Here is a 27,930-nt window from a genome sequence, read left to right on the forward strand (position 1 = left end):
TACACCATACACAAAAATAAACTCAAAATGGATAAAGGACTTAAACATAAGATGGGAAACCATAAAAATCTTCAAAGGCTCTATAGGTAGCAAAATATCAGGCACATGTCATAGCAATATCTTTACTGATACAGCTCCTAAGACAATGGAAGCTAAGAAAAAAATAAACTAATGGGACCACATCAAAATAAAAAGTTTCTGCACAGCAAAAGAAACCATCAACAAAACAACAAGAAAGCCCACTACATTCTTGGGAGAACATATTTGCCAATGTTACTATATCCGATAAAGGTTTAATCTCCAAAATTTACAGGGAACTCAAGCAACTTAACAAAAGGAAGATAAACAATCCAAATCAAAAAATGGGCAAGGAACCTAAATAGACACCTTTCGAAAGAGGACATACAGAAGGCCAAGAGACATAAGAAAACATGGTCAAAATCACTAATCATCCAAGAGATGCAAATCAAAACGACAACGAGGTACCCTCTCACACCTGTCAGAATGGCTATCTATCAACAAATCAACAAACAAGTGTTGACGAGGATGTGGAGAAAAAAGAACCCTCATGCACTGCTGGTGGGAATGCACACTGGTGCAGCCACTGTGGAGAACAGTATGGAGATTCCTCAAAAAGTTAAAAATGGAACTCCCATTTGACCCCATAATCCCACTTCTAAGAATATATCCCAAGGAATAAGAAACACCAATCAGAAAGGACATATGCACCCCTATCTTCATAGGAGCACAATTTACAATAGCTACGAGTTGGAAACAGCCTAAGTGCCCATCAGCAAGTGAGTGGATTAAAAACCTGTGGTACATCTACACAATGGAATACCAGGCTGCTGTAAAAAGAAGGAACTTTTACCATTTGTAACAGCATGGATGGATCTGGAGAGCATTATGCTAAGTGAAACAAGCCAGTTAGAGAAAGAAAATCAAAGATCTCACTCATATGTGGAATATAATGAACAACATAAACTGATCAACAAAAATAGATCCAGAGACTAAGAAACACTGATCAGAGCGTCCAACCTCAGAGAGAAGGCGAGGGGGTGGGGAGCATAAGAGATCAACCAAAGGATTTGTATGCATGCATATTAGCATAACCAATGGACATGGACACTGGGGCGGTGGGGGCCTGTCCTGGGGGTTATCAATCGGGGAAAAAGGAGACATATGTAATACTTTAAACAATTAAAAAAGAAAAGATAATAAATAATCCATTAAAAGTGGGTAAAGGATTTACCTAGACATTCCTCCAAAGAAGATATACAGATGGCCAATAAGCACATGAAAAAGATGCTCATCATTACTCATTAGGTAAAAGCAAACCAAAACCATGAAACCCCCACCTTAACATTGGCTAAAGTAGTTAAAATAAAAAAGATGGACAAGTGTTGGAGAGGATATGGAGAACTTCATACCCTCATACATTGTTAGTGGGAATGTAAACCTTAAACACAAATGTTCACAGCAACATGATTCATAATAGCCCCAAAGTGGAAACAACCCAAATGTAGAGCAACTGATGAATGGATAACCAAATTATAGTATAGTTATATAATCGAGTATTATTCAACCGCAAAAGAAATGAAATACTGATATATGCTACAGCTAGTATGAAACTTGTAAACATTATGTGAGAGAACGCAGTTACAAAAGACCACTTATCATATGATTCCACTTATATGCTAAGTCCAGAAATATATAAATTCAGACAGAGAGTAGGTTCGTAGTTGTCAGGGGTTGGGAGAAGGAGAGAATAAAAATGGAGAATTCCAGTTTATGGTGATGAAATATTCTAGAATTAGATACTGGTAATGGTTTTTAAATTCTGTGAATATACTAAAACTCAGTAAAGTGCACACTCTAAACGGGTAAATTTTATGGTATATAGATTATATCTCAATAAAGAAAATCAACAATCCACTCATAGAAACCACCATAAATTCAGTTTTCAGTCACATCTTCCCATTCCTCTGCACATTACCAAGGATCTAAGGGCTTCACTCTTCCTGTGATACTGAAGCCTCTCTCCCGCCAGAGCCACCCCAACCCCATTGTGAAACAGTCAATGTGGGAAGTCAAAACCATAGTTTACTTACAAGATGACAGAAATATGCTTTGTAACAAACCTTCATTTTCCAGTAGCTGACTCAGACCTTTCAGAGATGAAATGCAATAAAGGCTAGAAGCAGTGAGAACTGCACCAGTGCTTCCTTATCATCCTTTGTCTGATTACTGTATCAATCTCCTGTTACCACTATCTGCAGTTTTGCTTCCTTCACCATACTAGCCATTAGAGAGATTTTTTTTTTTTCAAACACCAAAGCTGATCATGGCACTTCTCCAATTTAAAAATTGTCCTTGTCCCTAGCCAGGTAGCTCAGTTGGTTTGAGTGTCCAGAGTGGCGGGATCGATCCTCAGTCAGGGCATTGCACAAGAATCAACCAATGAATACATAAATAAGTGGAACAACCAATCTCCCCCTCCACACACACACATCCCCTCTTTCTAAAATCAATTTTTAAAATGTCCTTGAGAATTTGAACTTGATCACAAAGACAGAATTTTCTTTGCAAGCCTTTCAAGACCTATTCCTGGTTGTACCTCTTTCTCTTGTAGCACTTTCCCTTGCATCTTAAAGTCAGAGCTAAAAAACGGTTTGCAGTTTCTCCAGCACTTTTGGCTACTTCATGCTCTGAGTCTGTGCTCATGTTGACCCTCTTCCAGGAATGGTTTCCCTCTCCTCTCATCTTCAAATGTTCTGCCTCTGAGAAGTGTTTTTTACTCCAGTCCCCAAAATTGACCTCTCCTTCCTTGGACCTCAGATATATCCTGTGAATACTAAACCCTTGACTGTTTTCCCTCATTTGTACACCCAGTACACCAAGCAAAAGTCTGGCTGAAAGGGAAAAGGAGGGAGGGGGGAGGGGGGGAAACAGAGGGAGGGAGGAGGGGGGGAGGGAGGGAGAAAGGGAGGGAGGGAGGAAGGAAGGCCTAAAAATATGAACCTATTCATCCCTCTTCCACTGAGTACCTTAGAAGAGCCTTTATGGGGTACCATTTTCTACCCACTTCTCCAAATTAGAACGAACTAAAAATATGAAAGGAATGAAGGATTCCAAAAGTGCTTTTATATTTATTACCTCAGAACTGGCAAGTGGAATATATTTTATTGATTTTTTACAGAGAGGAAGGGAGAGAGATAGAGTTAGAAACATCGATGAGAGAGAAACATTGATCAGCTGCCTCTTGCACACCTCCTACTGGGGATGTGCCCGCAACCAAGGTACATGCCCTTGACCGGAATCGAACCTGGGACCCTTTAGTCCATAGGCTGACACTCTATCCACTGAGCCAAACCGGTCAAGGCAGAACTGGCAAGTGAGACAAGGTTAAGGCCTATCACCAACAGCAGCTCTTTAATGCATATCAGAAGAGGTAGAAGTGGGCTGATCTTGCACTTTCCACCACGTAGAGAATAAAGTCCAAACTCCTCAGAAAATTGGTCAAGGCTTTCAGTCTTACCTACCACCATTTCTCATCAACCCTCCCACACAAATCACACATTTCCTGTTCTTTTAATATACTCCCTATTTTTTTATTTTTGTACCTCTGCCTTAGTAAAAGTGTCCTAAGCCCAGCTCAAATGGCCGTTTCTCCACTGAAGTCCTCTCTACTCTCTACTTCCCAACTCCAAATAAGGAGCCATCACCTCTTCCTCTTAACACGTTTTGTTCTATTATAGCATTTTCTACCTACAACGTGTATATGTTTGTTTGCTTTTTAACATTCTTTCAGAACCTGGTGTGGAATGAAATATGCAGCAAATATGCAGTAAATGGCTGCCAGACTGACCAACAGAGAACAGAGCTGGTCATTATTCCAAAATGAAAATGAACAGCCAAGGTAGCAAGGAAATAAAGACAATTAATGGTGGATTCTCTTTCCAAACAGCGGGATATGATCTTCTGGATCCAAGGAGATTTCTACATGGAAATCAGAAGCTTTTGCATTCTAAATGATTCCATGAGCACCCCACAGTCCCTGCAAGTAGGTAAAGCCATTTTCCCAAGTCTAAAACTGTTTTGTGCTTTTATTTATTTTTTCCTCAAAGAAAGATGTGTTCTCTTAACTAAATTCCAATGATCTGGGTCAATGTTTTAAAAACTTGGTATCTTAGCTGTTTTTATTTTAAACTTTTAATCCTGTACATTCCTCTCAAACTCAGCTTTTAGCAGGCCTGATATAACATCTCATACTTTGTATTTCTATGGCATACCAGCTCTCTAAAAAGAAAAAAATAGACTGTGTTCTAAATTTGCCTTAGGATAAGACTAAAAAAGTTATTTGGGACAAACATTCAAACCTTACTTACTTTCTTCTCTTTTCGAGCCTTCATATTCTATCTCTTTACTTTCTTCCTGCTTAAAAATGTCTCTAGACTTAAAGATAAGGTGCTATATCATGTTCTGAAAAGCGAATGATGAAAATTGGATTAAAAGGGAATAATTTAATGACTACTTCAAAGAAGAGAAGAGAGTGTTTAAAACACCTCAGAAGGAAAATAATTAATATGGGAACTCTTAAAACTTACAAGACTATAAAATAAAATAAAAAAGAAAAATATTTTTTTAAAGTTAAATATTTTAAAGATGATTGCATATTAAAAAACTCACAATAATAACTACATCATAGAGAACTACTGAAAGACACTATCACTGAAGACACACTAGGGACAAGTCACAGCAAATATTTGCTTTAACACCTGACAGTCATTACAATCTTAGGATGCTAGGGATTGACTCATTTAAACAAGAGCAGTATGCTACTATGTACAATCAGCTCTTTATTCCAATAAGACAGGGATATCATGAGCTCTTGGTCAGTCTCCCTGTCTCCAATCATCCCATAGGTATCCAGAATTATCTTTAAAAATTTTTTTAAAAATTTTTTATTGATTTTTAGAAAGAGAGGAAGGGAGGAGAGGGAGGGAAGGGAGAGAGGGACAGAGACATATCCTCAGGTGAGGATTAAAAAAAAAAATGTTTGCTGGATGAAAGTATTACAGCCAAAACAAATGGAATATATCTTTTTAAATTGCAATTTCAATCCTCATCCCTATTTTTTCCCCAGGGTTGGGGACAAGTAATATGAGAATGGGAAAAGACAGGACAAAAAAAGAGATGATCATCTTGAATGGGAAATAATACTGGAGTTTATTAATATAGATACCCTACACCACCACTGTGCACCAGCCTTGTCAAGTGAATAGGCTCTCCCTGGCTCAACCTAACACTCACTTTATCATCTCCTGGCAGCAGGCAGCAGCAGCTTAGAAGGACGGGTCCTAATCTACCTGGACATTATTACTTATTACTCCATGCCAAATACTAAAACAAAAGTAAGCTCCAAAAACCACTTTGAGCTTAACCTCAAGTAAAGAGATACACAGACTACTTTAAAGAATGTCAATGGTGTAGCAGCTGACAAACTCAGTTTTTGTAAGATCTCATTAGTGAAAACCTCTCTAAGAACAGAGATTATATATTTGGGATAACTTATCTGTGTAATTTGAATACTGCACTCTGCCCACTAATTTCAGCATATGGAAAACTATTTTTAAATATGAATGCAGCTATGAGGATTATGGCTTCTTTTTAAATAAAAATAATTACATTTTTTAGAAATTAGAACAAATGTTCAAAGTTATCAATCTCAGTTTTTTTTAACACCCAGATAATCTATAAAGGTGCAATTCATTAATCATTGGTTCAAATAATTAACTTTACATTATATAGGATAATGTCTGGCCCACAGAAGTTCCTCAATAATTATTTAGTGAAAAAATGACAAATAGTAATGTATTCTTCAGAATGATTATTTTAAAACTGCTATTTATAATGATACTAGAGGCCTAGTGCATGAAATCTGTGCACAGGGCAGGGGGCCTCGGCCCAGCCTGCACCCTCTCCAATTTGGGACCCCTTGGGGGATGTCCGACTGCTGGTCTAGGCCCGATCCCAGTTTAGGGGTGATCAGGCTGTGCCCCCGCCAGCCTGATAACCCCTAACTGCCTCTGCCTGCTAGCCTGGTCGCCCTTCACTGCCCCCCTCTGCCAGCCTGGTTGCCCCTCACTGACACCCCTGCTGGCCTGGTTGCTGCCAATTGCCCCCCCTGCTGGCCTGGTCACCCCACACAGCCTACTGTTCAGTCGGTTGGACGTCCCTCACTGCCCCCCCTGCTGGCCTGGTCGTCCCACGCAGCCTGCTGTTTGATTGTTACTGTGAGGGTGTTCTGACCAATTTGCATATTACCCTTTTATTAGTATAGATTATTCCAACATCAAGGCCAGCAATGTAATGACATTTTTTTAAGTATACCCATCCCTTAAAATTTAACACTGACAATCAGTACATTGCCAAAGGACATGCAGGAGACAGAAGAATTTCAGGTGTTTTCTTTCAGAGTTTGAAGTGAGTAGGAGATACTCCAGGTAAATAAGACAAGAAATGTGGATGTACAAAAAGAAAACTGAGGCATGACTTATATAATTCCATCATGAGGAAACCCCTGAATTAAGCCTCATATTACGTACTACCAAATACTTCATCTCTAATCCATTCTCACATGGCAGCCTGCAGAGTGTATATTCTAAAATACAAATCTAGGCACTTCCAGTCAAGGTGGCAGACTAAGGAAACGCTGTGCTCATTCCTCCCATGACCACATCAAAGTTACAACTTATAGAACAACCACCCTTGAGAACCACCTGAAGAGGAGCTAAACAGAACTCGTATCACTAAAGATATAAACCTCATCAAGACTGGTAGGCAGGGTAGCAATGCACAACAGGCTGATCCTACACCTATTTGTGGTGGTGAAAAATTGGAAGGGATATCTTGGCTGGTGGTCCCAGCCCCACACCAGATTCCCCAGCCTGGAGCACCAGTACCAGAAACAGGAGTCCCCAAAACATCTGGCTGTAAAAATCAGCAGATACTGTGTCCAGATGAGAAGGGGAGCTGCTATAGACCCAGGCATCCTCTTAATTACAGGGACTGAGCACAGACTCACTCATGGACACTCGCCCTCAGCTTCAGTAAAGAGACAGCACTCCAAAAGTACCAAGAGAGGAATTGAATTATCGGGCTTCAGGGTGAGGGTTGAACAGGCACCTCTTTACAGGACTGAAGGGCTGGCAGGCACCATTATTCCCTTTGTTGAGCCTACTCCATCCCAGCCTGCATGTGCAGGGGGGCGCCAAATCTAAGATCTCCATTAAATGGCTAACACCGGGTATCCCACCCTGATGACTCCCTTAGGTCTTGCCCTACCTAACACAGCTCTTTCAGAGGCTGTTCCTCCTAAGTGGCTGGCCGTGGCCCATGCTGCAGACTTTCCTAAAATCTCTCAAAGGTTCATAAACCCCAAATGAGCAGTGCATGGCCTTGATGTGCCCTGTATCTCATGCTAAGTAACCCCACAGCACAGCTTCTCCCAGATGTCTCCAAGCCCATCACTGGTGATTACGAACCACAGGATCACTTGTAGGTCCTACTAGGTGGTTCCAGGCCAGGCACTGGTAGCAACTGACCTGGGGCTTACCTGAGCCCTACCTAAAAGGCCCCAGAACCAACACACCTGTTGGCTGGCTTTATACCATACCAGAACACTACCCAATGAGCTCCATAAATGCCATATCCAAAGGGTGGAATCAACAGGCATTGGACCTCACTAAAATAAATCCTGCTCTGTGGGGTTAGCACTTGTACAACAGCTTATCTGCTGCAGTTGCAACCAGTTCTCAGTCATTGAACCTGAGGGGCAATCCTACCTACTGACATGCTAAGAGCATTCAATGCTCAACTACAACAGGAGGGCACACACAATAACACTAGGAACACACACTACTACAGCACCCAGTTCGGGTGACTGGGAAGACTATGCCACTGGTCCTCACTGGACACCTACTATAAGGCCACCATGCCAAGATTAGGAGACATAGCAGATCTACCTAATACATAGAAACAAACACAGGGAGGCAGCCAAAATGAGACAAAGAAATGTCCCAAATGAAAGAAGAGGACAAAACTCCAGAAAAGGAACTAAATGAAATGGAGGCAAGCAATCTATTAGATACAGAGATCAAAAAAGTGGGTGTAAAGATGCTCAGGGGGAGTGAAACCAAGATGGCGGCATAAACACCTGAAATTGCTGCCTCGCACAACCACTTCAAACTACAACTAAAAGACAAAACGGACATCATCCAGAACCACAGGAAGGCTGGCTGAGTGGATATTTTACAACTAGAAGGAAAGAGAAAAGCACATTGAGATTCAGAGGAGGTGCAGAAGTAAAGTGTGGAGGTACGGAGACACGCGTGCATGCGGAAAGGGCTGGCAACTGAAAACGCAGTTGTCTTTTTCAATCTGGAGGGAGACACAGGCTCCCGACTGCTCTAAACTCCAGTTCCAGGCGAGATTCTGGGGACCCAGACTCATACGGAGAGAAGCTGGACTGTGGCATCAGGCGGAACTCGAGGGCAGCTTTCTCTCGGAGGTGCTTGTAGCAATTACCGTGGGACACTGAGACCCTGGGGGCCTCTTAAGGCAGGGCTGAGGATCAGCCATTGCTATTTGCTCCGCCCTGTGGATTCCTTGAAACCCCGCCCACCCAAGCTGTGCGCAGAAGCTTTTGCATATGAATGGCCTGCCTCATTGCAATCCAAAATTACCTAACAAACTGCAGCTGGGCCAGAGAGACCCAGAACATCCAAAAGAAGGCCCAAGGCCCCACAGCAGCTTGCATTGCTTCACAGCTGGGCCTCATCTGGGCACCTCCAAACCCCAAACAAAGAGGAATCTTCAGAACTCTTCGTAGCTCATGCAGGGTGGCCTCAGGCAGAGGCTAAATTAGCACCGCCTTAGAGATCCAAGAGCCAGTTTATCCAGTGGTCAGAGTGGGACCATCCAGATTACAACTCCTCAGATCCATAAGGGACACACTCAGGGGGCAGATTCAGTGAGCACCAAAGCCCCACTGAAGCAAGTCTTGCCTCATAAGGGTGTCTCCAGCACAGAAGTTCTCCCATCATAGACACAGCTGATTCTCACAGCCAATTGGCCTGGAGGCCAATTCCCTCCAGTGATACCAACAACAATCAAGGCTTAACTACAACAAGACTGTGCACACAGCCCACAAAGGGGTGCACCAAGAGTGTCCACCTCAGGTAACTGGGGAGACCAACCCACTGGGCCCTATAGGACACCTAGCACACAATGCCACTCTATCAAAACAGGCAAGCAGCCAAAATGTGGAGACAAAGAAACAGGTCACAAATGACAGAAATAGAGGAAAGTAAACTACTGGATATAGAGTTCAAAACCACGGTTATAAGGTTTTGCAAGAGTTTTCTAGAAACCGCCGATAAATTTAGTGAGACCCTCGAGGATATGAAAAAGGTGCAACTAGTATATTAAGCATATACTGACTGAAATAAAAAATAATAATAATATACAGAGATCCAACAGCCAGACAAGAGGATCGCAAGAATCAAGTCAAAGATTTGAAATACAGAGAAGCAAAAAACACCCAACTGGAAAAGCAAAAAGAAAAAAGAATCCAAAAATATGAAGATAGTGCAAGGAGCCTCTGGGACAACTTCAAGCGTACCAACATCAGAATTATGGGGTGCCAGAAGGAGAGAGAGAGCAAGATACTGAAAACCTATTTGAAGAAATAATGACAGAAAACTTCTTTCACCTGGTGAAAGAAATAGACTTACAAGTCCAGGAAGCACACAGAACCCCAATCAAAAGGAATCCAAAGAGGACCACACCAAGACACATCATAATTAAAATGCTAAGATCAAAAGACAGAGAATATTAAAAGCAGCAAGAGAAAAACAGTTACCTACAAGGGAGTACCCATACGATTGTCAGCTGATTTCTCAACAGAAACTATGTAGGCCAGACGGGAGTGGCAAGAAATATTCAAAGTGATGAATAGCAAGAACCTGCAACCAAGATTACTCTACCCAGCAAAGCTATCATTCAGAATTGAAGGTCAGATAAAGAGCTTCACAGATAAGAAAAAGCTAAAGGAGTTCATCACCGACAAACAAGTATTATATGAAATGCTGAAGGGTATTTTTTAAGAAGAGGAAGAAGAAGAAAAAGGTAAAGATAAAAATTATGAACAACACATACATATCTATCAACAATGAATCTAAAAATCAAGTGAATAAAAATCTGATGACACAGAATAAATTGGTGAATATAATAGAATCAGGGGCATAGAAAGGGAGTGGACTGACAATTCTCGGGGGGATGGGGTGTGGGGGGTGCGGGAAGAGACTGGACAAAAATCGTATACCCATGTATGAGGACAGTTGGGGGGGTAAGGACAGAAGGTGGGGTGGGAACCAGGTGGAGGGGAGCTATGGGGGGAAAAAAGAGGAACACCTGTAATAATCTGAACAATAAAGGTTTATTAAAAAAAAAAAAAAAAAAGATGTTCAGGGGCCTGGCTGGTGTGGCTCAGTGGTTGAGTGTCGACTTATGAACCAGGAGATCACGGTTCGATTCCCAATCAAGGCACATGCCCAGGTTGGGAGCTCGATCCTCAATGTGGGGTGTTCAGGATGCAGCCAATCAATAATTCTCTCTCCTTTCTCTCTCTCTCTCCCCCCCTTCTCCCTTCTCTGAAATCAATAAAAATATATATATTTTAAAAGATGCTCAAGGAACACAGGGGAAATATTGATGAACACAGTGAGAATTTACACAAAGAGACAGAAATCATAAAAAAGAACCAGTCAGAAATTAAGAATGTAAGAACTGAAATAAAGAGTACAACAGTAGAGCCCTAGCCGGTTTGGCTCAGTAGATAGAGCATTGTCCTGTGGACTAAAGGGTCCCAGATTCGATCCCCAGTAGGGGTTGTGCAGGAGATAGCTGATCAATGATTTTCTCTCATCATTGATGTTTCTATCTCTCCCTCACCTCTCTGAAATCAATAAAAAAAAAAAAAAAAAAAAAAGAGTACAACAGTAGATTAAATGAAGCAGAGGATCAAATTAGTAATTTGGAAGACACAGTAGCAGGGGTTTCATACTTGCCAAATAAACAGCAGGACTTTTTATGATGTGAGTTAGAATGTATAATTTGATTGTCAAACTTTTGCTCCATGGAGCAATATAAACCTCTCTTCAGGGAAATAAAGAATTTGGCTAACTTTAAATACTACTTAAATACTATTTATATGGCATTTGCACTTACCTAAGTTGCTGTATATTGCACTACAAGGATTCAGGTCTATAGGATCTGAAATGTCTTCTTTTTCCTCTTCCCTTTCCAGTTCAGATAGGGGCAATGCTGGTGTGCAGCCTCCACCATCTTGCTTCACAACAGTTCTTGGATCCCAAGGAGAAAAATCCTCTGTCACTTCATGGGTCATATGACTGAAATAAATCAGACCACTGTCACAATGGTATTTAAAGGTCTTGCTAACAAAATGAACTGACCAACAAAATAAGACCCAAAGCATGAAGGGATGGAATAGACTGACATACCTCAATATGGGATGGGAGGATGAGGACAGATAACCAAAGAACTTATATGTATAGCCCATGGACACAGACAATAGGGTGATGAAGACCTGGGGGGTACATAGGGGCTGGGCGGAGAGGGGTAGGAAATGGGAGACATCTGTAATACTGTCAAGAATGAAATAAATATAACAACATAAATAAATAAAGAATATCTCTATGTCTAAAAAATAAATTAATAAAAATAAAGGTCTTGCTAAAATTTAGATTTATGGAAGGCATACACTTGCCATAAATATAAATAACTGGCCCAATAATCCAGCAATGGGTCATAAGCCACAACATGCTTGTGTGAATATAGGGCAGTCCTTCATACAGACTGATACTTCTATTTATCTTGATTCATAGATATTGATCATTCAGTTTGGTAGAGGAGGTATAGTAGTCTCAGAAGGAAGCTGGAGGATAGCAGGTAAGAACTGGAATACATTTTTTTTTTAAGGTAGGAGGTGGCAATTTTGGTGGTGGTAGAGAGAGTTGAATGCTTAATTGATTAAAGACAAATATACTCAAGTATTGAGCATATTTGCTATATGATAGTACTACAATACTAAAGTATACATCAAAGACTTTACTATTTAGTATATAGAATTTATTGCACATTAAAGTATTTACTAAAGTATTTAGTAAAGAATCAGAAATAAAACTGAAGTAGACTACAGTAGAACCTCCTTTCTCAAACTTAATTCATTCCCAAAGGCTGTTCGAGAAGTGATTTGTTCAAAAACCAGATTGTTTCTTCCCATTAGAAATAATGTAAATTGAATTAATCCGTTCCAAACCCCTAAATGATTCCCTGTTTTAACCTTTCTTATATACAGTGCATGTCTAATATACTACCTGCCTATATATATAAAAAGCCAGCAACCGTAATGGCCATAACGACCGGTAGCTATGACGCCCACTGTGGGCAGCAAATCAGCCTATCAGGGGTGGGGTTGGCCAGCCAAACTTGCAGCCCCTCCCCGCTGCCGGCCTGCCCCTGATCGGACTCTCCCATCCTGATAAAGGGCAGGGAGGCCAGCCAAATGCCCCCTACCTTCCCCCCATGCCAGCCCCACCCCCAATCAGCCAGCCCCAACCCCGATAGGCTGCAAGTTTGGCTGGCCAACCCCACCCCCGATAGGCTGATTTGCTGCCCACAGTGGGCGTCATAGCTACCACCACGATAGGCCCACAGCTCCTCCCCTGGCTGGCCCACCCCTGATTGCACCTCCACCCCAAATGGGGGCAGGGCTGGCCGGCCAACCTCCTGTACCCCTCCTCCCGGCTAGCCACACCCCTGATGGGCCCACACCACCCTGATCGGCCCACAGCCCCTCCCCGCAGCCTGCCTCGCCCCTGATCACCCCACACCCCAATAGGGGGCAGGGCCGGAAGGCCAACTTCCTGCAGCCCCTCCCCCCACCCGGCCCCACCCCCAATCGGCCCCACACAACATCAGGGGTGGAGCTGGCTGGCCCCACCCCCAATCGGCCCCCAAACCACAATCAGGGGCGGGTCCCACCAGCCAAACGCCCGAGGCCACTTTCCCCCCAGGGCCGGCTGTGATAGAGCCCCAGTCAGGGTGGGCCACCGGCCAACCTCCCGCCATCTCCTCCTCCCTACAGGCCCAGCCTCAATCCGCCCTGATTGGGGTCTGGCTTGCCAGATTCGTGCACTAGGCCTCTAGTTGGTAAATAAACACTTATTTTCTTAAATTTATAAAACCACCCCAAACTAGCTGAATTTTTCATAATTCACTACCTGGGAAATGCTATCATCAGCTAACTGCTTTTTGTTTATCCAATCAACAAAAGTTTTTCTACCTATTCAGATGCCTGAGAATGTTGTTTTGTGAGCACTTTCACACCCAAAGCAACATTAGCACTCTTCAGGTTTTAAAATTGTGCTAAACATTGATTTTGCCAGCAATAAAAGCATTCTCTACTTTGTTTGTTGCCAGAGACACTTTTTGTCGCGCTGAGGTTGTCAGGTAGAAAACTGAAGTTTTGGTTGAGAACCAAATTGTTCAAGATGGGAGACGTTCAAGAAAGTTTTGAGAAGACAAGGTGGAAAAAAATACCCAAGCCCAGAAGCAACTAGAAAAAAAAAAAAAACTTAAAAGGCAGGAGGAGAGAGCCTCAGGGATTTTGCCGGCAATAAAAGCATTCTCTACTTTGTTTGGGGCAAAAGGAAATGAAACAACATCTGCATAATAGGGGTGCCAGAAGGATAGGAAACAGCAAGTAATAGAAAACCTGTTTGAAGGAATAATGACAGAAAACTTCCCTGATTTGAGGAAGAAAAAAGTCATAGAAGTCCAAGGAGCACACAGTCCCAAATAAGATGAACCCAAAAAGACCAATATCAAGACACATCATATTTAAATTGGCAAATATCCACGACAAAGTAAGAATCTTAAAGGCTGCCAGAGAGAGACAGAAAGTCACCTACAGGTATCTCCCATTAGACTACAAGGTATCTCCCATTAGACTATCAACTGGTTTCTCAATAGAAACACATCACGTGAGAAGGGAATGTGGTGAAATATACAAAGAAAGAGACTGAATCCAAGAAAAATATACCCAGCAAGGATATCATTAAAAACTGAAGGTGAATTTGGGAGCTTCACATACAAAAAAAAGGCTAAGGCAGTTTATTACGACCAAGCCAATAATGCAAGAAATGCTAAAGGGACTACTATAAAAAGAAGAAATAGAAAGGGAAGAAGGAACACAGGCATAAAGAATAAAAATGGTGACAAACAAGTGCCTATCAATAATAACATAAAACGTAAATGGATTAATTGCTCCAAACAAAAGACATAGGGTAGCTGAATGAGTAAGGAAACAAGATCCATATACTGTATTTGCTGTCTAGAAGAGACCCCCCCTCAGGACAAAGGTCTCACACAGACTGATAGTGAAGGGATGATAATTTTTTTTTTCAGGAAAATGAAATAAAAATAAATAAATAAAGCTGGGGTACCAATAATTATATCTGACAAAATAGACCTCAAAGAGATAAGGAGGGCCATGTCATAATACTAAAGGGAGCAATTCAACAAGAGGATGTAACTCTGGTAAACATATATGCACCCAAAACAGGAGCACCCAAGTACATAAAAAAACTTCTGGAAGACATCAAGGGAGAGATTGACAGCTGTACAGTCATAGTAAGGGACTGTAATACCCCATTGACACCACTGGATAAATCCTCTAAACAAAAAATCAGCAAAGAAACATCAATCCTAAATGATTCACTAGATCAGATGGAATTAATTGACATCTTCAGAACATTTCACCCCAAAGCCATAAAAAAGACATTCTTCTCAAGAGCACATGGGACATTTTCAAAGATAGACCACATATTGGGACACAGGTAAAGTCTCTTCAAATTCAAGAAGATACAAATCATATCAAGGATCTTCTCAGATCACAATGACATAAAATTAGAAATCAACTACAATAAAAACAATGAAAGAAAATCAAACACTTGGAGGCTAAATAGCATGTTATTAAACAATGACTGGGTTACCAGATAGATCAAAGAAGAAATAAAAAGCATCCTGGTAACAAATGACAATGGAAAAACACAACAATCCAAAATCTATGGGACACAGTGAAAGCAGTCCTGAGAGGGAAGTTCATAGCTCTACAGGCCTACCTAAACAAAACAAGAAAAAATGGTAATAAATTATCTAACCCTATAACTTAAAGAATTAAGAGAAAAACAAGAAAAAAAATAGAATGAGCAGAAGGAAGGAAATAAACGACATAGAGACAAAAAACAAACCACCACCACCACCAACAACAAAAAACAATACAAAAGATCAATAAAACCAAGAGCTGGTTCTTTGAAAAGATAAAATAAGATTGATGAACCTCTCGCCAGGCTCACCAAGAAACAAAGAGATAGGACCCAAATAAACAAAATCAGAAATGAAAGAGGTGAAGTAAAAACTGACCCCACAGAAATTCAGAGGATTGTAAAAGATACTATGAACAACTCTACTCCAACAAACTGGACAACCTAGGCGAAATGGACATAGTCTTAGAAAAAGACAAGCTTTCAAAACTCAATCAGGAAGAATAACAAAACCTGAATAGGCCGATAACTAGTGATGAAATTGAAGCAGTAATCAAAAATCTTCCAGTAAACAAAAGCCCTGGTCCAGACAGCTTTACAGGGGAGTTCTACCAAACAGTCAAAGAACTTAAACCTATCCTCCTCAGACTATGCCAAAAAACTCAAGAGGAAGGCACACTCTGAAGCTCTTTCTATGAAGCCAGCATTACCCTAATCCCAAAACCAGATAAAAACACTAGAAAGAAAGAAAGAGAACTATAGGCCAATATCCCTGATGAACATAGATGCTAAAATCCTCAACAAAATTCTAGCAAATCTGATCCAGCATTACATTAGAAACTTCATAAACCATGACCAAGTGGGATTTACAATATCCACAAATCAAGAAAAGTGATACATCACATAAACCAACTGAGAGACAAAAATCATATAATCATAGCAATGGATGCAGAAAAAGCATTTGACAAAATCCAACACCCTTTCTTGATAAAAACTCTCAACAAAGTGGGAATAGAGGGATCATACCTCAACATCATAAAAGTCTTATATGACAAACCTACAGCCAACATCATACTTAATGGGCAAAACCAAAACCATTTCTCCTAAGAACAGGAACAAGACAGGGATGCCCACTTTCACCACTCCTTTTGGACATAGTACTGGAAGTGCTAGCCATAGCGATCTGATAAGAAGAAATAAAAGGCATCCAAATTGGAAAAGAAGAAGTAAAACTGTCATTATTCACAGATGAGATGATATTGTACATAGAAAACCCTAAAGACTCCATCAAAAAACGACTAGAAATAATAAATGAATTCGGCAATGTAGCAGGATACAAAACAACACCCAGAAATATATGGCTTTTTTATATACCAATAATGAACTCTCAGAAAGAGAAACTCAAAAACAATCTCATTTTCCATTGCAACAAAAATATTAAGATACATAGGAATAAACTTAACTAAGGAGATAAAAGACCTGTACTCGGAAAACTACAGGACATTGAAAAAAGAGATAGAGGAAGATATAAAGAAATGGAAGAATATATCATGTTCATGGATTGGTAGAATCAACATCATTAAAATGCCCATACTACCCAAAGCAATCTATAGATTCAAGCAACCCCCATTAAAATACCAACAGCATATTTCACAGACCTAGAACAAACTCTCCAAAAATTCATATGGAATAAAAAAAGACCCCAAATAGCCACAGCAATCCTGAGAAAGAAGAACAAAGTTGGACAGATCTCAACACCAGATATCAAGCTATATTACAAAGCCACTGTTCTCAAAACTGCCTGGTACTGGCACAAGAACAGACATATAGACCAATGGAACAGAACAGAGAACCAGAAGTTGACCCAAGCCATTATGTTCAATTAATATTTGACAAAGGAGGCAAGAGCATAAATGGAGTCAAAACACTCTCTTCAATAAATGAACACTGGGAAAATTAGACAGATACATGCAAAAAATGAAACTAGACCACCAACTTACACCATACACAAAAATAAACTCAAAATGGGTAAAGGACTTAAAAGTAAGATGGGAAACCATAAAAATCTTCAAAGGCTCTATAGGTAGCAAAATATCAGGCACATGTCATAGCAATATACAGCTATGTACTGATACAGCTCCTAAGACAATGGAAGCTAAGAAAAAAATAAACTAATGGGACCACATCAAAATAAAAAGTTTCTGCACAGCAAAAGAAACCATCAACAAAACAAGAAAGCCCACTGCATGGGAGAACATATTTGCCAATGTTACTATATCCGATAAAGGTTTAATCTCCAAAATTTACAGGGAACTCAAGCAACTTAACAAAAGGAAGATAAACAATCCAAATCAAAAAATGGGCAAGGAACCTAAATAGACACCTTTCGAAAGAGGACATACAGAAGGCCAAGAGACATAAGAAAACATGGTCAAAATCACTAATCATCCAAGAGATGCAAATCAAAACGACAACGAGGTACCCTCTCACACCTGTCAGAATGGCTATCTATCAACAAATCAACACACAAGTGTTGACGAGGATGTGGAGAAAAAAGAACCCTCATGCACTGCTGGTGGGAATGCACACTGGTGCAGCCACTGTGGAAAACAGTATGGAGATTCCTCAAAAAGTTAAAAATGGAACTCCCATTTGACCCCATAATCCCACTCCTGGGAATATATCCCAAGGAATAAGAAACACCAATCAGAAAGGACATATGCACCCCTATCTTCATAGGAGCACAATTTACAATAGCTACGAGTTGGAAATAGCCTAAGTGCCCATCAGCAAGTGAGTGGATTAAAAACCTGTGATACATCTACACAATAGAATACTATGTTGCTGTAAAAAGAAGGAACTTTTACCATTTGTAACAGCATGGAGGGATCTGGAGAGCATTATGCTAAGCAAAATAAGCCAGTTGGAGAAAGATAAATATCTCATTTGTGGAATATACTGGTAATGAACAACATAATGAACAACTGATGAGCAAAAATAGAGCTAGACACACAGAAGCATCGAACAGGCCGTCCAACCTAAGAGGGAAGGCAGGGGCGGCGGGTCAACCAAAGGACTTGTATGCATGCATATGAGCACAACCAACGGACACAGACAGTAGGGGGATGTAGGCATTTTCTAGGGCATGGGAGTGGCTATGGAGAGGTCAATGGGGGAAAAGGGAGAGTTATGTAATACATTCAACAATGAAGAATTTAAATAAAAAAACACAACAAAAAGAGGTTTTGACTGTATTTTAAAAGAAAGTTAAGCCATTGTTTTAATAGATAAATTGAGGCCAAGAAGGTCTTGTTGCCAAGAGGACAGAGTATTAACTTATTCTTACATACATGCAACGGAGAAAGCAAATGAAAAAGAGTTTTGCATTCTAGTTACTCTTATTTATTAAAATGAATATGAACCATTCCGTTGGCCACATACCAGAGTATGGTCAGCCATAATGCTTTGTGTTCTCAATCTTGTTTCACTTTCTGCCTGTTCATTTGCTTATCACTAACTATTCTAATCTTCCCCACTCCCTGCCCTGCCCATACTGTCAATTCTGTTTCTACAAAGTATAAGGGGATGAAAAGGTCATTAAATATTGGTGGAGAAAACTGTCTTAGTTAGAAAATCTTAATGGGGTGGTCAATGAAATAAATTCAAAATGAGGCATCTTTAATAGTTTCTGGGTCCAGAGAAAGGGTTCCTAGACACACACTCACCAGTTGTTCTTCCTATTTTTTATTTTTTTAATGGGCAAAGAGAAAGAAGAAAAGGAAACATTATTACATGTTATTTCTGGATTTTTCAATGGACAGTGAGTCATGGTGACATTCACACATTTCTTTAAAAGAGGTACTGTTTGATCATATGTCATCAGAACATCTGTCACCTGGGGATCTGAAGGAGAAGGAGCACCTTCTTATCAATCTTTCATCATGGAAATCATGCATGTAGCTGAACAGAAAAAAACACGTTGAAATCTGCTGGATATACAACCATAAAAATATTCCTTCAAAGCTGGCAAAGTGAAAGGTCTTTCTATACTGGGAATGAGCAATGAGATGAAGGTTCCATTATGGGATGTGGCTCTTGGGGATAGTGGTGAGGTGGGCAGGAATCACGCCACTAGCAGCCAACAGGGTAATTTATATAAAGAAAACCTCACACAGTAAAGCTGCCTCTTCTTTTTTTTTTTTTTTTTTAAAAAATATATTTTATTGATTTTTTACAGAGAGAAAGGGAGAGGGATAGAGAGTTAGAAACATCGATGAGAGAGATACATGAGAGAGATACATCGATCAGCTGCCTCCTGCACATCCCCCACTGGGGACGTGCCTGCAACCAATGTACATGCCCTTGACCGGAATCGAACCTGGGACCTTTCAGTCCGCAGGCCGACGCTCTATCCACTGAGCCAAACCGGTTTCGGCAAGCTACCTCTTCTTAATGGGCTGCCCTTGGGTCATCAACACCAAAGCAGGGGTCCAAACAAAGGTGCTCACTCCTACTTTGAAACATTGTAAAATTGAGGTAACAAGGGGGCTCTACTGCTACACGTTAGCAAAGACAAAGCAAAGTGACACTTCTAAGACCCTCTGAGACACCATTTAGTAACAAGATTACTGATCAGTGAATAGTCATAAACATGCTACAGGAGAGGGAAAATGATCTTTGATGGCAATCCTAATATATAAAAAGCCAGGGGCCATCACGACCTAAACGACCAGATGGATGACCAAACAGCAGGCTGAGAGGGGCTACGAGGCCGGCATGGGGGTTAGTGAGGGATGACCAAACAACTGAACAGCAGGCTGCTGTAGGACAACCAGGCTGGCAGGGGGGGCAGTTGGGGGTGACCAGGCCGGTGGGGGGTGCAGTTGGGGGAAGACCAGGCCAGCAGAGGGGAGCAGTTGGGGGCAACCAGGCTGGCAGGGGGTGGGGGGGCAGTAAGGGGCGACCAGGCTGGCAGGGAGGGGCAGTTGGGGGAAGACTAGGCCAGCAGAGGGGGGCAGTTGGGGGTGACCAGGCTGGCAGGGAGGGGAAGTTAGGAGCAACCAGGCTGACAGGCAGAAGTGGTTAGGGGTGATCAGGCTGGCAGTGGAGGCAGTTAGGGGCCATTAGGCAGGCAAGCAGGTGAGTAGGTAGGAGCCAGCAGTCCTGGATTGTGAGAAGAATGTCCAACTGCTGGTTTAGGCTCCATCCCCGGGATCAGGCCTAAACCAGCAGTCAGACATCCCCCGAGGGGTCCCGGATTGGAGAGGGTGCAGGCTGGGCTGAGGGGACCATCCCCTCCCATGTACGAATTTCATGCACCGGCCTCTAGTAGTTAATATAAGCCATTTCTGATTTCAAAGCTACATAAAAACTATATACAAGCTATATATAAATATATTTAAATATAGGGTGTTCCCCCAAAGTGTACATATACTTTGAATAATTATAAAGGCAGTGTTTATTAAAATACATTTCATTTTTAAAACTGAACTATCAGCTGTTAAAGTGTATATAAATCTTTTGGGGATATCATATATATATTTAAATATATTAAAATACTAGTAGCCCTGCGCACGAATCCGTGCGCCAGTAGCTCACTGCTGCCCTCCTGTAGCTCTTCGCCCGCTGCCCTGCCTCCTATAGCTCTCCCCGCCCCCCTCATAGCTTCCTGCCCTGCCCACTCCTGTAGCTCTCTGCCGCCCATTTGTAGCTTGCTGTCCCACCCTCCTGCTGATCCGTGATCTGGTTGTTATACAGTCGGTTGTTACACCTCATGGCATAATGGATAATTAGCATATTCCTCTCTTATTATATAAGATATATGATATATAATATATAAAGAATATATTAAAAACATCAGCCCCCCTTTGAGAGGAAAAATGTTAAACCTCCAGACATTCTATTCTTATTTGAATCAACTTGAGAAGTTTCTAAAAAGTTGTTTTTAGGCTTCTAATATTTGCAGTCTTGCACTTGCCTATTCTTCTTCCTCTAATCTCATGTCATTACTAAAAGAAAGCTCTCTTTTCATTTGTCAAAAAGAATTGAAGGCTGGTCAGAAACTATGACTACCCTCACTTGTCTTGTTTTCCTTCCAGGTAATGGGCTATTAACAATAAGTCTCAGCTACTGTGAAAACTACAGAAAGAGTTGCTGTTATTAATCTGTGAGGCCAGTTTCTACGTACACAGCTCTGTGCTGTTACGGGCCTCTAAAAACAAAATATAAAATAAGAAATATTAAAGACTCACCTACTATACGCACCCATAACAATTTCTCATTAAAGGAAATTCTACATGGCCTTCTGGAGTCTTCAAACCATTTTCTGAAAATCTGATGAACCACAGTCTCACTGAGTACTGGAGGATTTCATGTTGGGCAAGATATAAGTGGCTCCAATTCTGCACCTTAATATCACCCTCTGTACCTTGTCCTTTACCTTAGGAGTGTGGTCTGGGAAATATGCCAATTACCTTTGGGGAGCTAAGCAGAGTAAAAGCTAGTTTAATTAACTCTTTGAGAACCAGAGCAGCCCAACCTATAAGCCCATCAAAAATAAATGCAATGGTATATCAAATCATCAATTAAAATAATTGCCAAGTATTAAAAAAAAACTTTATAAAGAGTTAATGAAAATAAAATCACATAGAATTACAAATGGAGCATTTACAGTGATGCAGTGTCTAAAAAGGAAGAGTTTTAAAACATGTATCAATGGTATGAAATATCACGTCTTGAGGGAAGAATAGCTCTTCGTATGACTGAAATGGTAAAAGAGAGAGAGAGGAGGAAAGGGAGAGCTTTTTGAGAGCTTGGGCTTAGATGTGGTAACATGCTGTGACTGAAAAATTAAAAGGAATCTAGAACAGCATTAGAGAAGGATGACTCACCAATACCTGAGGAGTTCAAAGTTACCAAATCTCACACTTTTAATCTATTGGAAGGGGGAAAATTCCATTTCTTTCTGTCTAACAGTAGGACCCCATACAAAATGTGGCATTTCTTAATCCTATCTTATTTCTAGGTTATCAACTTGATTTTGCTATACTTTCCAATTACTGACATTCTCAGATAGAAAAGTGTTGTTTCTACTGATCGCTATTTTAGTGTCTTCAAATTTCCACTAATCTTTCTTTAGTCTTTAACTAAAAACTTTAAAGTTCTTATTCTTAACTGAGATTAACCTTTAACTGGATCTGATGAATTCTTGCTAATAAGTCTAACATAGTGTGGTCAAACAAAGGTAGCTCTTTACTGGTGTGAATGAAGTAGCTAGTTCTTGGGATAGAGAAGACTGAAAGCCATGTGCTAGGTCTTGAATAAACTCTAATTTTCAAATACTGCAGTTTCACTTTTTCTTTTTTAATAGATGTGAATAGCAAATGTGTCTTCAAGGCAACAGATAGCAAGACAACAAAATAGATAAAAACACAGGCCACTATAAATCAGTCACTTTTGTAAAATTAAACTAGGTTTAAAATCCTATGAAATGCAAAGTCAAAATGACATATGTGCAAATTTTAACAGAAAAGATAAATTAAATTTGGAAAACAGCAATAAAATAAGGCTGCCCTTCTCAATAACAAGAGGTATAGAAGGAGCTTCTTAGGATCACCATTTCAGTTTTGGCTTTTCTAAAGAATGGGGTGAGACATCTACACTAATAAAAGAGAAAGATGCAAATTGACCATACCTTCACGACACCCACTGCCATCTTTGTTGGGTTAATTTGCATACACAGGCACTGAGCAGCCAGGGGCCTCTGGGCAGCGTGGGAAGGCGGAAAGGCGGCTCCGGGCTGGAGCAAAGGCGGTGCCAGCAGCCAAGGGAAGGAAGGCCCATTCTTATACGAATCTTCGTGCATCGGGCCTCTAGTTGATGTATATTTACTAAAAAGGCACGATATAAGAAGAACATACCCACAGACCTCACAAACAAGACTGACCTAAGAGAATCTGGGTCCTGGACTTTTTCACATGCCCAGAAGCACTAGAGAAGCACATCACTATACCTTTCCCCAGTTTCTTACCTCCCTCAACTGCCTGTCTGCCCTTAGAGTCAGAGGAGGGAAATGCTGAGAGATGATTATGTACACATAACTTTCTAAAATCACTATGGGCTCACTGAGGAGATAGATGTGGGGAGGGAATGGGGACTAAAACTGCTCAGAACCCACTCCTGCTTCAATCAATTCACAAAAACTTTTCCAATCAATTCACAAAAACCTCAGGAGGTAGATGGGGAATCTGAGATTGAAAGAAGTAAAATGAATAGCCTAAGTTTATATGCATACTTAGGTAGTAGAGTCAGGATCTGAATTTGATACTACTCAACTCTAACATCTGTGTTCTTTCCACCACACCAGTACCATAAGGCACAATTGGTGTACTGTAAAAATTCAACAATAAATGCTTGATTATGAAGATGAAGAAGTAAAGGTACTTTGAAAATAATAAAGCTATTACTAAAATGTGAGATAATGATTATAGATGTTTTTATTTTTTAAATATATTTTTATTGATTTCAGAGAGGAAGTGGGAGGGAGAGAGATAGAAACATCACTGATGAGAGAGAATCACTGATTGGCTGCCTCCCGCATGTCCCCTACCAGGGATCAAGCCGGCAGCTCGGGCATTTGCCCTGATCAGAATCAATGAACTTTGACCTCGACCACCTGGTTCATAGGTTGACACTCAACCACTGAACCACACCTGCAGGGCCAGATATGTTCTATTTTTGAAAAATTCTAAATAAAATCATTATTTACATTTCAAAAGGATTTATTTATATAGGAGATGTTCTGGTATAGAAAGACTGTGTTCGGCTTTTTGATAATAACCAAGTATTTGGCTTCTGGATAATAACTACCACCACTGCCTCTACATTTGCTAAGTTCTAGGTACTGTGCTTAAATATATATCTCTTAACATTTGGAGAAAGGCTTGTTATTCCCAAACAGCAAATAATAATAGCAGCTAAAACTTACATAGCACTGCTGTAAGCCATGATTCTCAAGAGTGGCACTACTGACATTTTGGACCAAATAATTCTGTGTTGTGGAGGGCTGTCCTATGTAGTAAGATCACACTTGTACCTCCTGCCTCTACCCAACAGATGTTGGAATCACTCCCTGCTTCCCTAGTTGTGACACCAATAGTCTGTCTCCAACTGGTCAAATATGCCCTGAGGAGTAAAACCTGTACCCTACCCCCCAATTTCTAAACTTGCTACCAAAATTCTTTTATGTCTCACAAAAACTTAAAAGGCGGGTTCTTATTTGTTTTAAAAAGGAAGAAATTATAGCATAGAGAGGTTAATTCATTTTCCTATTGTAACACATCCAGTAACTGATAGAGCTGAGATTCAAATCCAGCAGTTCAAAATTCTACAACCTATGCTCTAAACAGATACATTATTCTGCCTCTCTGTTTATAGATGAGGAAACTGAGCAGAGCTCATGTGACTTGTCCAAGATGATAGAGCTAATAAGTGGTAAAAGCAGAATTCAAACCCAGGACTGAGTAACTTCAAAATCTATATTATAAAATACTAGAGGCCTGGTGCACGAATTTGTGCACCAGCAGGGTCCCTTGGTTGTGGGCACATCCCCAGTAGGGGGCTGTGCAGGAGGCAGCTGATCGATGTTTCTCTCTCATTAATGTTTCTAACCCTCTATCCCTCTTCCTTCCTCCCTGTAAAAAATCAGTAAAATATATTTTAAAAAAAAATAATTACTTAGGGAGATTGTTAAAGATGCAGATTTGTGTCTCCCAACTCCAGTGATTAATTTTATAGGCCTGGGGTATGGCCTGGAATCTGCATTTATATAAATACCCCAGAGTGTGGTCCTAACGCCACACTCTGAGAAATTATTTTTCAGTGCCTCCTTCCCCCAGAGGGAACAGAACAATAGTCTAGCAGGGGCAGGTTGTAAAAAGTGAGGTGTACAAAGTGAGGAGGAAAATTTTAAGTAAAGAAGCATCATTGCTCAGAAGTGATATAGCAGAAGAGGGTGAAAATAAAAAGTCACAGATGAGAGAAAATGGGCTATTAAAAAAAAAAAAAAAACAACATCAAGGAGGTATTTTGGGATCAATCTCTACCATCTGAGGTTTATTCTTAGAATACACTTATACAAATTCACAAAATGTTAGAAAATGAGCATTTGAACTAGTATGACATTTATACTTTATATTAGAAGCCCTACCTGGATGAAGACCACTCTGAAAGTAAGAAATAGAAGTTTTCCGTCATGCAGCACTATCTCAGTTCTTTGTATCAACAGAGGACATAGGTAGGTCCCTATAACTGAAAACACTGTTACAAGAAGAGGGATCATAGAACCTGTTCCTTCTGCTACCCTGACAGGGGACTCTTCCTAAAATACCACTTTTGCTCTCCTGTTCCTCTGTCCCACATCATCCATAGATCCTTATGACCTGTCATGGTCAAATCCAAACTACTTGCAGGTCTTCAAGACCCATCACATTGAGGCTGCAAAGTATATTTCCATCCTTATTCCAAACTTTCTGAAGCATAATCCTTCAGCTCCTGACAAACCTGAGTATTTCTACACCATACTTCTCTGTTCCTTGGACATATCACATTTGACATCTTTGCTTCCTAGAGTTGCCTCCCTTATTCAGTCCAAATTCTGCCAGTCTTTAAAGATTATTCAAGTCTTGTATTACCCAAGATATCTTACTGTCCACAGGGACTTTCCTTTCTCTGAACACCCATTGTAAACGTATGGACTGAATGTCAGCCCCACATTTATATATTAAAGCCTTAATCCCCTAATGTGGCTGTATTTGGAGATGGGGGCTCTAGGAAACAATTAAGATTAAATGAGATCAGAAAACAAGATACTTGTATCCTCCCACAACCATATCAAAATTACAACTAAAATAGAGAACAACCATAATTCAGAACTGCCTGAAATCTGACTGAATGGAGTCCCTACAACTAGAGAATTAAAGAAACCACACCAAGACTAATAGGAGGGGCAAAGGTGCAGAACAGGCTCATCTAACACCCCTGTGTGGCATGTTTTTAACCAGGAGAAGTATCTTGGATGCAGAGGCCTCATGTGAGGAGCAAGGGGTCCCAGCCCCACACCAGAACCATCAAACTAGGGTTCCAGTGCTGGAAAGAGAAGTCCTCAAAACTTCCAGCAGTAAAAACCAGCGGGGATTGTAGCTGAGTGACACAAAGGCAGCTGGAGACCCAGGCAGTTCCTTTTCAAGGGCCTGTGCAGAGACTTACTGGGACTCACTGCCTCTGAGCTCCAGCACTGGGGCAGCAGTTTGAAAGGATCCAGAAACAAATAGGGAGGAACCAAACTGTCTGTCACCAAAGCAAGAATGGGTGGGGAGGGGGAGAAGGCAGCTTTCTCCAAGACAAAAGTGTTGGCAGAGGTCATTGTTCCTCTGCTGAGACCACCTTGCCAAAGAGAGTATAGGCAGGCGCCATATCTGAGTCTCCATCAATCTAGCCCACACTGTTTTCCCCACCCTGGTGATTCCCTGAGACACTGCCCCACTCATTTTGCAGCCCCACCCAAGTTGTTTGCAGTGGCTTTTCCATATGAATGGCTTGTTCTAGCTCAGGCTTCAGGCATTCCTAAAATCTCTCAAACAAGCAGCAGCTGGCCTTAGTGTGCCCCATACCTCTGGAAAAGTGGCCCCAGGCTCAGCACTAGCAGCAGCCTGCCAAGGTTCACAGCTTAGCCTCTCCTGGGCACCTCTAAGCCCAACACAAGTAGCAGCTATCTGCAGATTGCTCTGAAGTTTGTGCTGGGTGGCTCCAGTCAGGGTACAGGCAGTGGCTGACTCTGCACTCCTGGAGGGGCACAGAGCCAATTCACCTGGTAGTCAGCTTTAGACCATGTCAGATTACAACCCTGCCATATCCATGAGCAACACACCCAAGGGGTGGACTCAGTGCGCACCAAAGCCCCTCTGAAGCTAGTCCTGCTCCATGGGGACATCTCCTGCACAGCAGCTCTTCTGCTGTAGTCACAGCTGGTCTTCACACCCAATTGGCCTGAGGGTCAATTCCTCCCAGTGACATCAACAGCAATCAAGGCTCAACTACAACAGGACAGTGCACACAACCCACACAGGGCACATGTAGAGCAGCGGTTGCCAACGGTGGTCTGCGAGGTCTGAAAGGTTGACGACCGCTGGTCTAAGGAAACCTTTGGAGCAGCAGTCACCAACTGGTAGTCCTCGGACCACTGGTAGTCTGTGAGGTACGAAAGGTTGGCGACGCTGACCTAGAGTACTCAGCTCAGGTGACTGAGGAGGCTGAGCCACTGGGTCCTACAGGACACCCACTACACAAGGCCATTCTACCAATTCCAGGACGCATAGTAGTTCTACCCAATACATCAAAACAAACACAGGGAACAGCCAAAATGCAGAGACAAAGAAACATGTCACAAATGTAAGAACAGAAGAAATCTCCAGAAAAAGAACTTAATGAAATAGAAGCAAGCAAACTACTAGATACAGAGTTAAAAACAATGGCTATAAGGATGCTCTAGGAAATTAATGTGAACTTCAAGGAACTTAGTGAGAACATCAAAGACATGAAAAAGGACCAGTCAGAAATGAGGGATACACTAACTGAAATGAAGAATAATTTATGAAGAGTCAACAGTAGAGCAGACGATGCCAAGAATCAAATCAGCTATTTGGAATATGAGGAACCAGAGAACACTTAATCAGAACAGCAA

The 27,930-nt window shown here is 41.2% G+C and overlaps 1 protein-coding gene across 1 annotated transcript in view; it reads right to left on the reverse strand.

Moving 5' to 3' along the window:
• The window catches only part of PEAK1 (pseudopodium enriched atypical kinase 1), a 117,175-nt gene that overhangs the window by 58,138 nt on the left and 31,107 nt on the right, over positions 1-27,930 (reverse strand). The window contains exon 2 of the mRNA XM_028138082.2: positions 11,293-11,474. Within this exon, the coding sequence (XP_027993883.2) occupies positions 11,293-11,474 (182 nt within the window). The remainder of the gene's footprint in view (positions 1-11,292; positions 11,475-27,930) is intronic.

This window comes from Eptesicus fuscus, chromosome 5, assembly GCF_027574615.1.
Source record: "Eptesicus fuscus isolate TK198812 chromosome 5, DD_ASM_mEF_20220401, whole genome shotgun sequence".
NCBI lineage: Eukaryota > Metazoa > Chordata > Mammalia > Chiroptera > Vespertilionidae > Eptesicus > Eptesicus fuscus.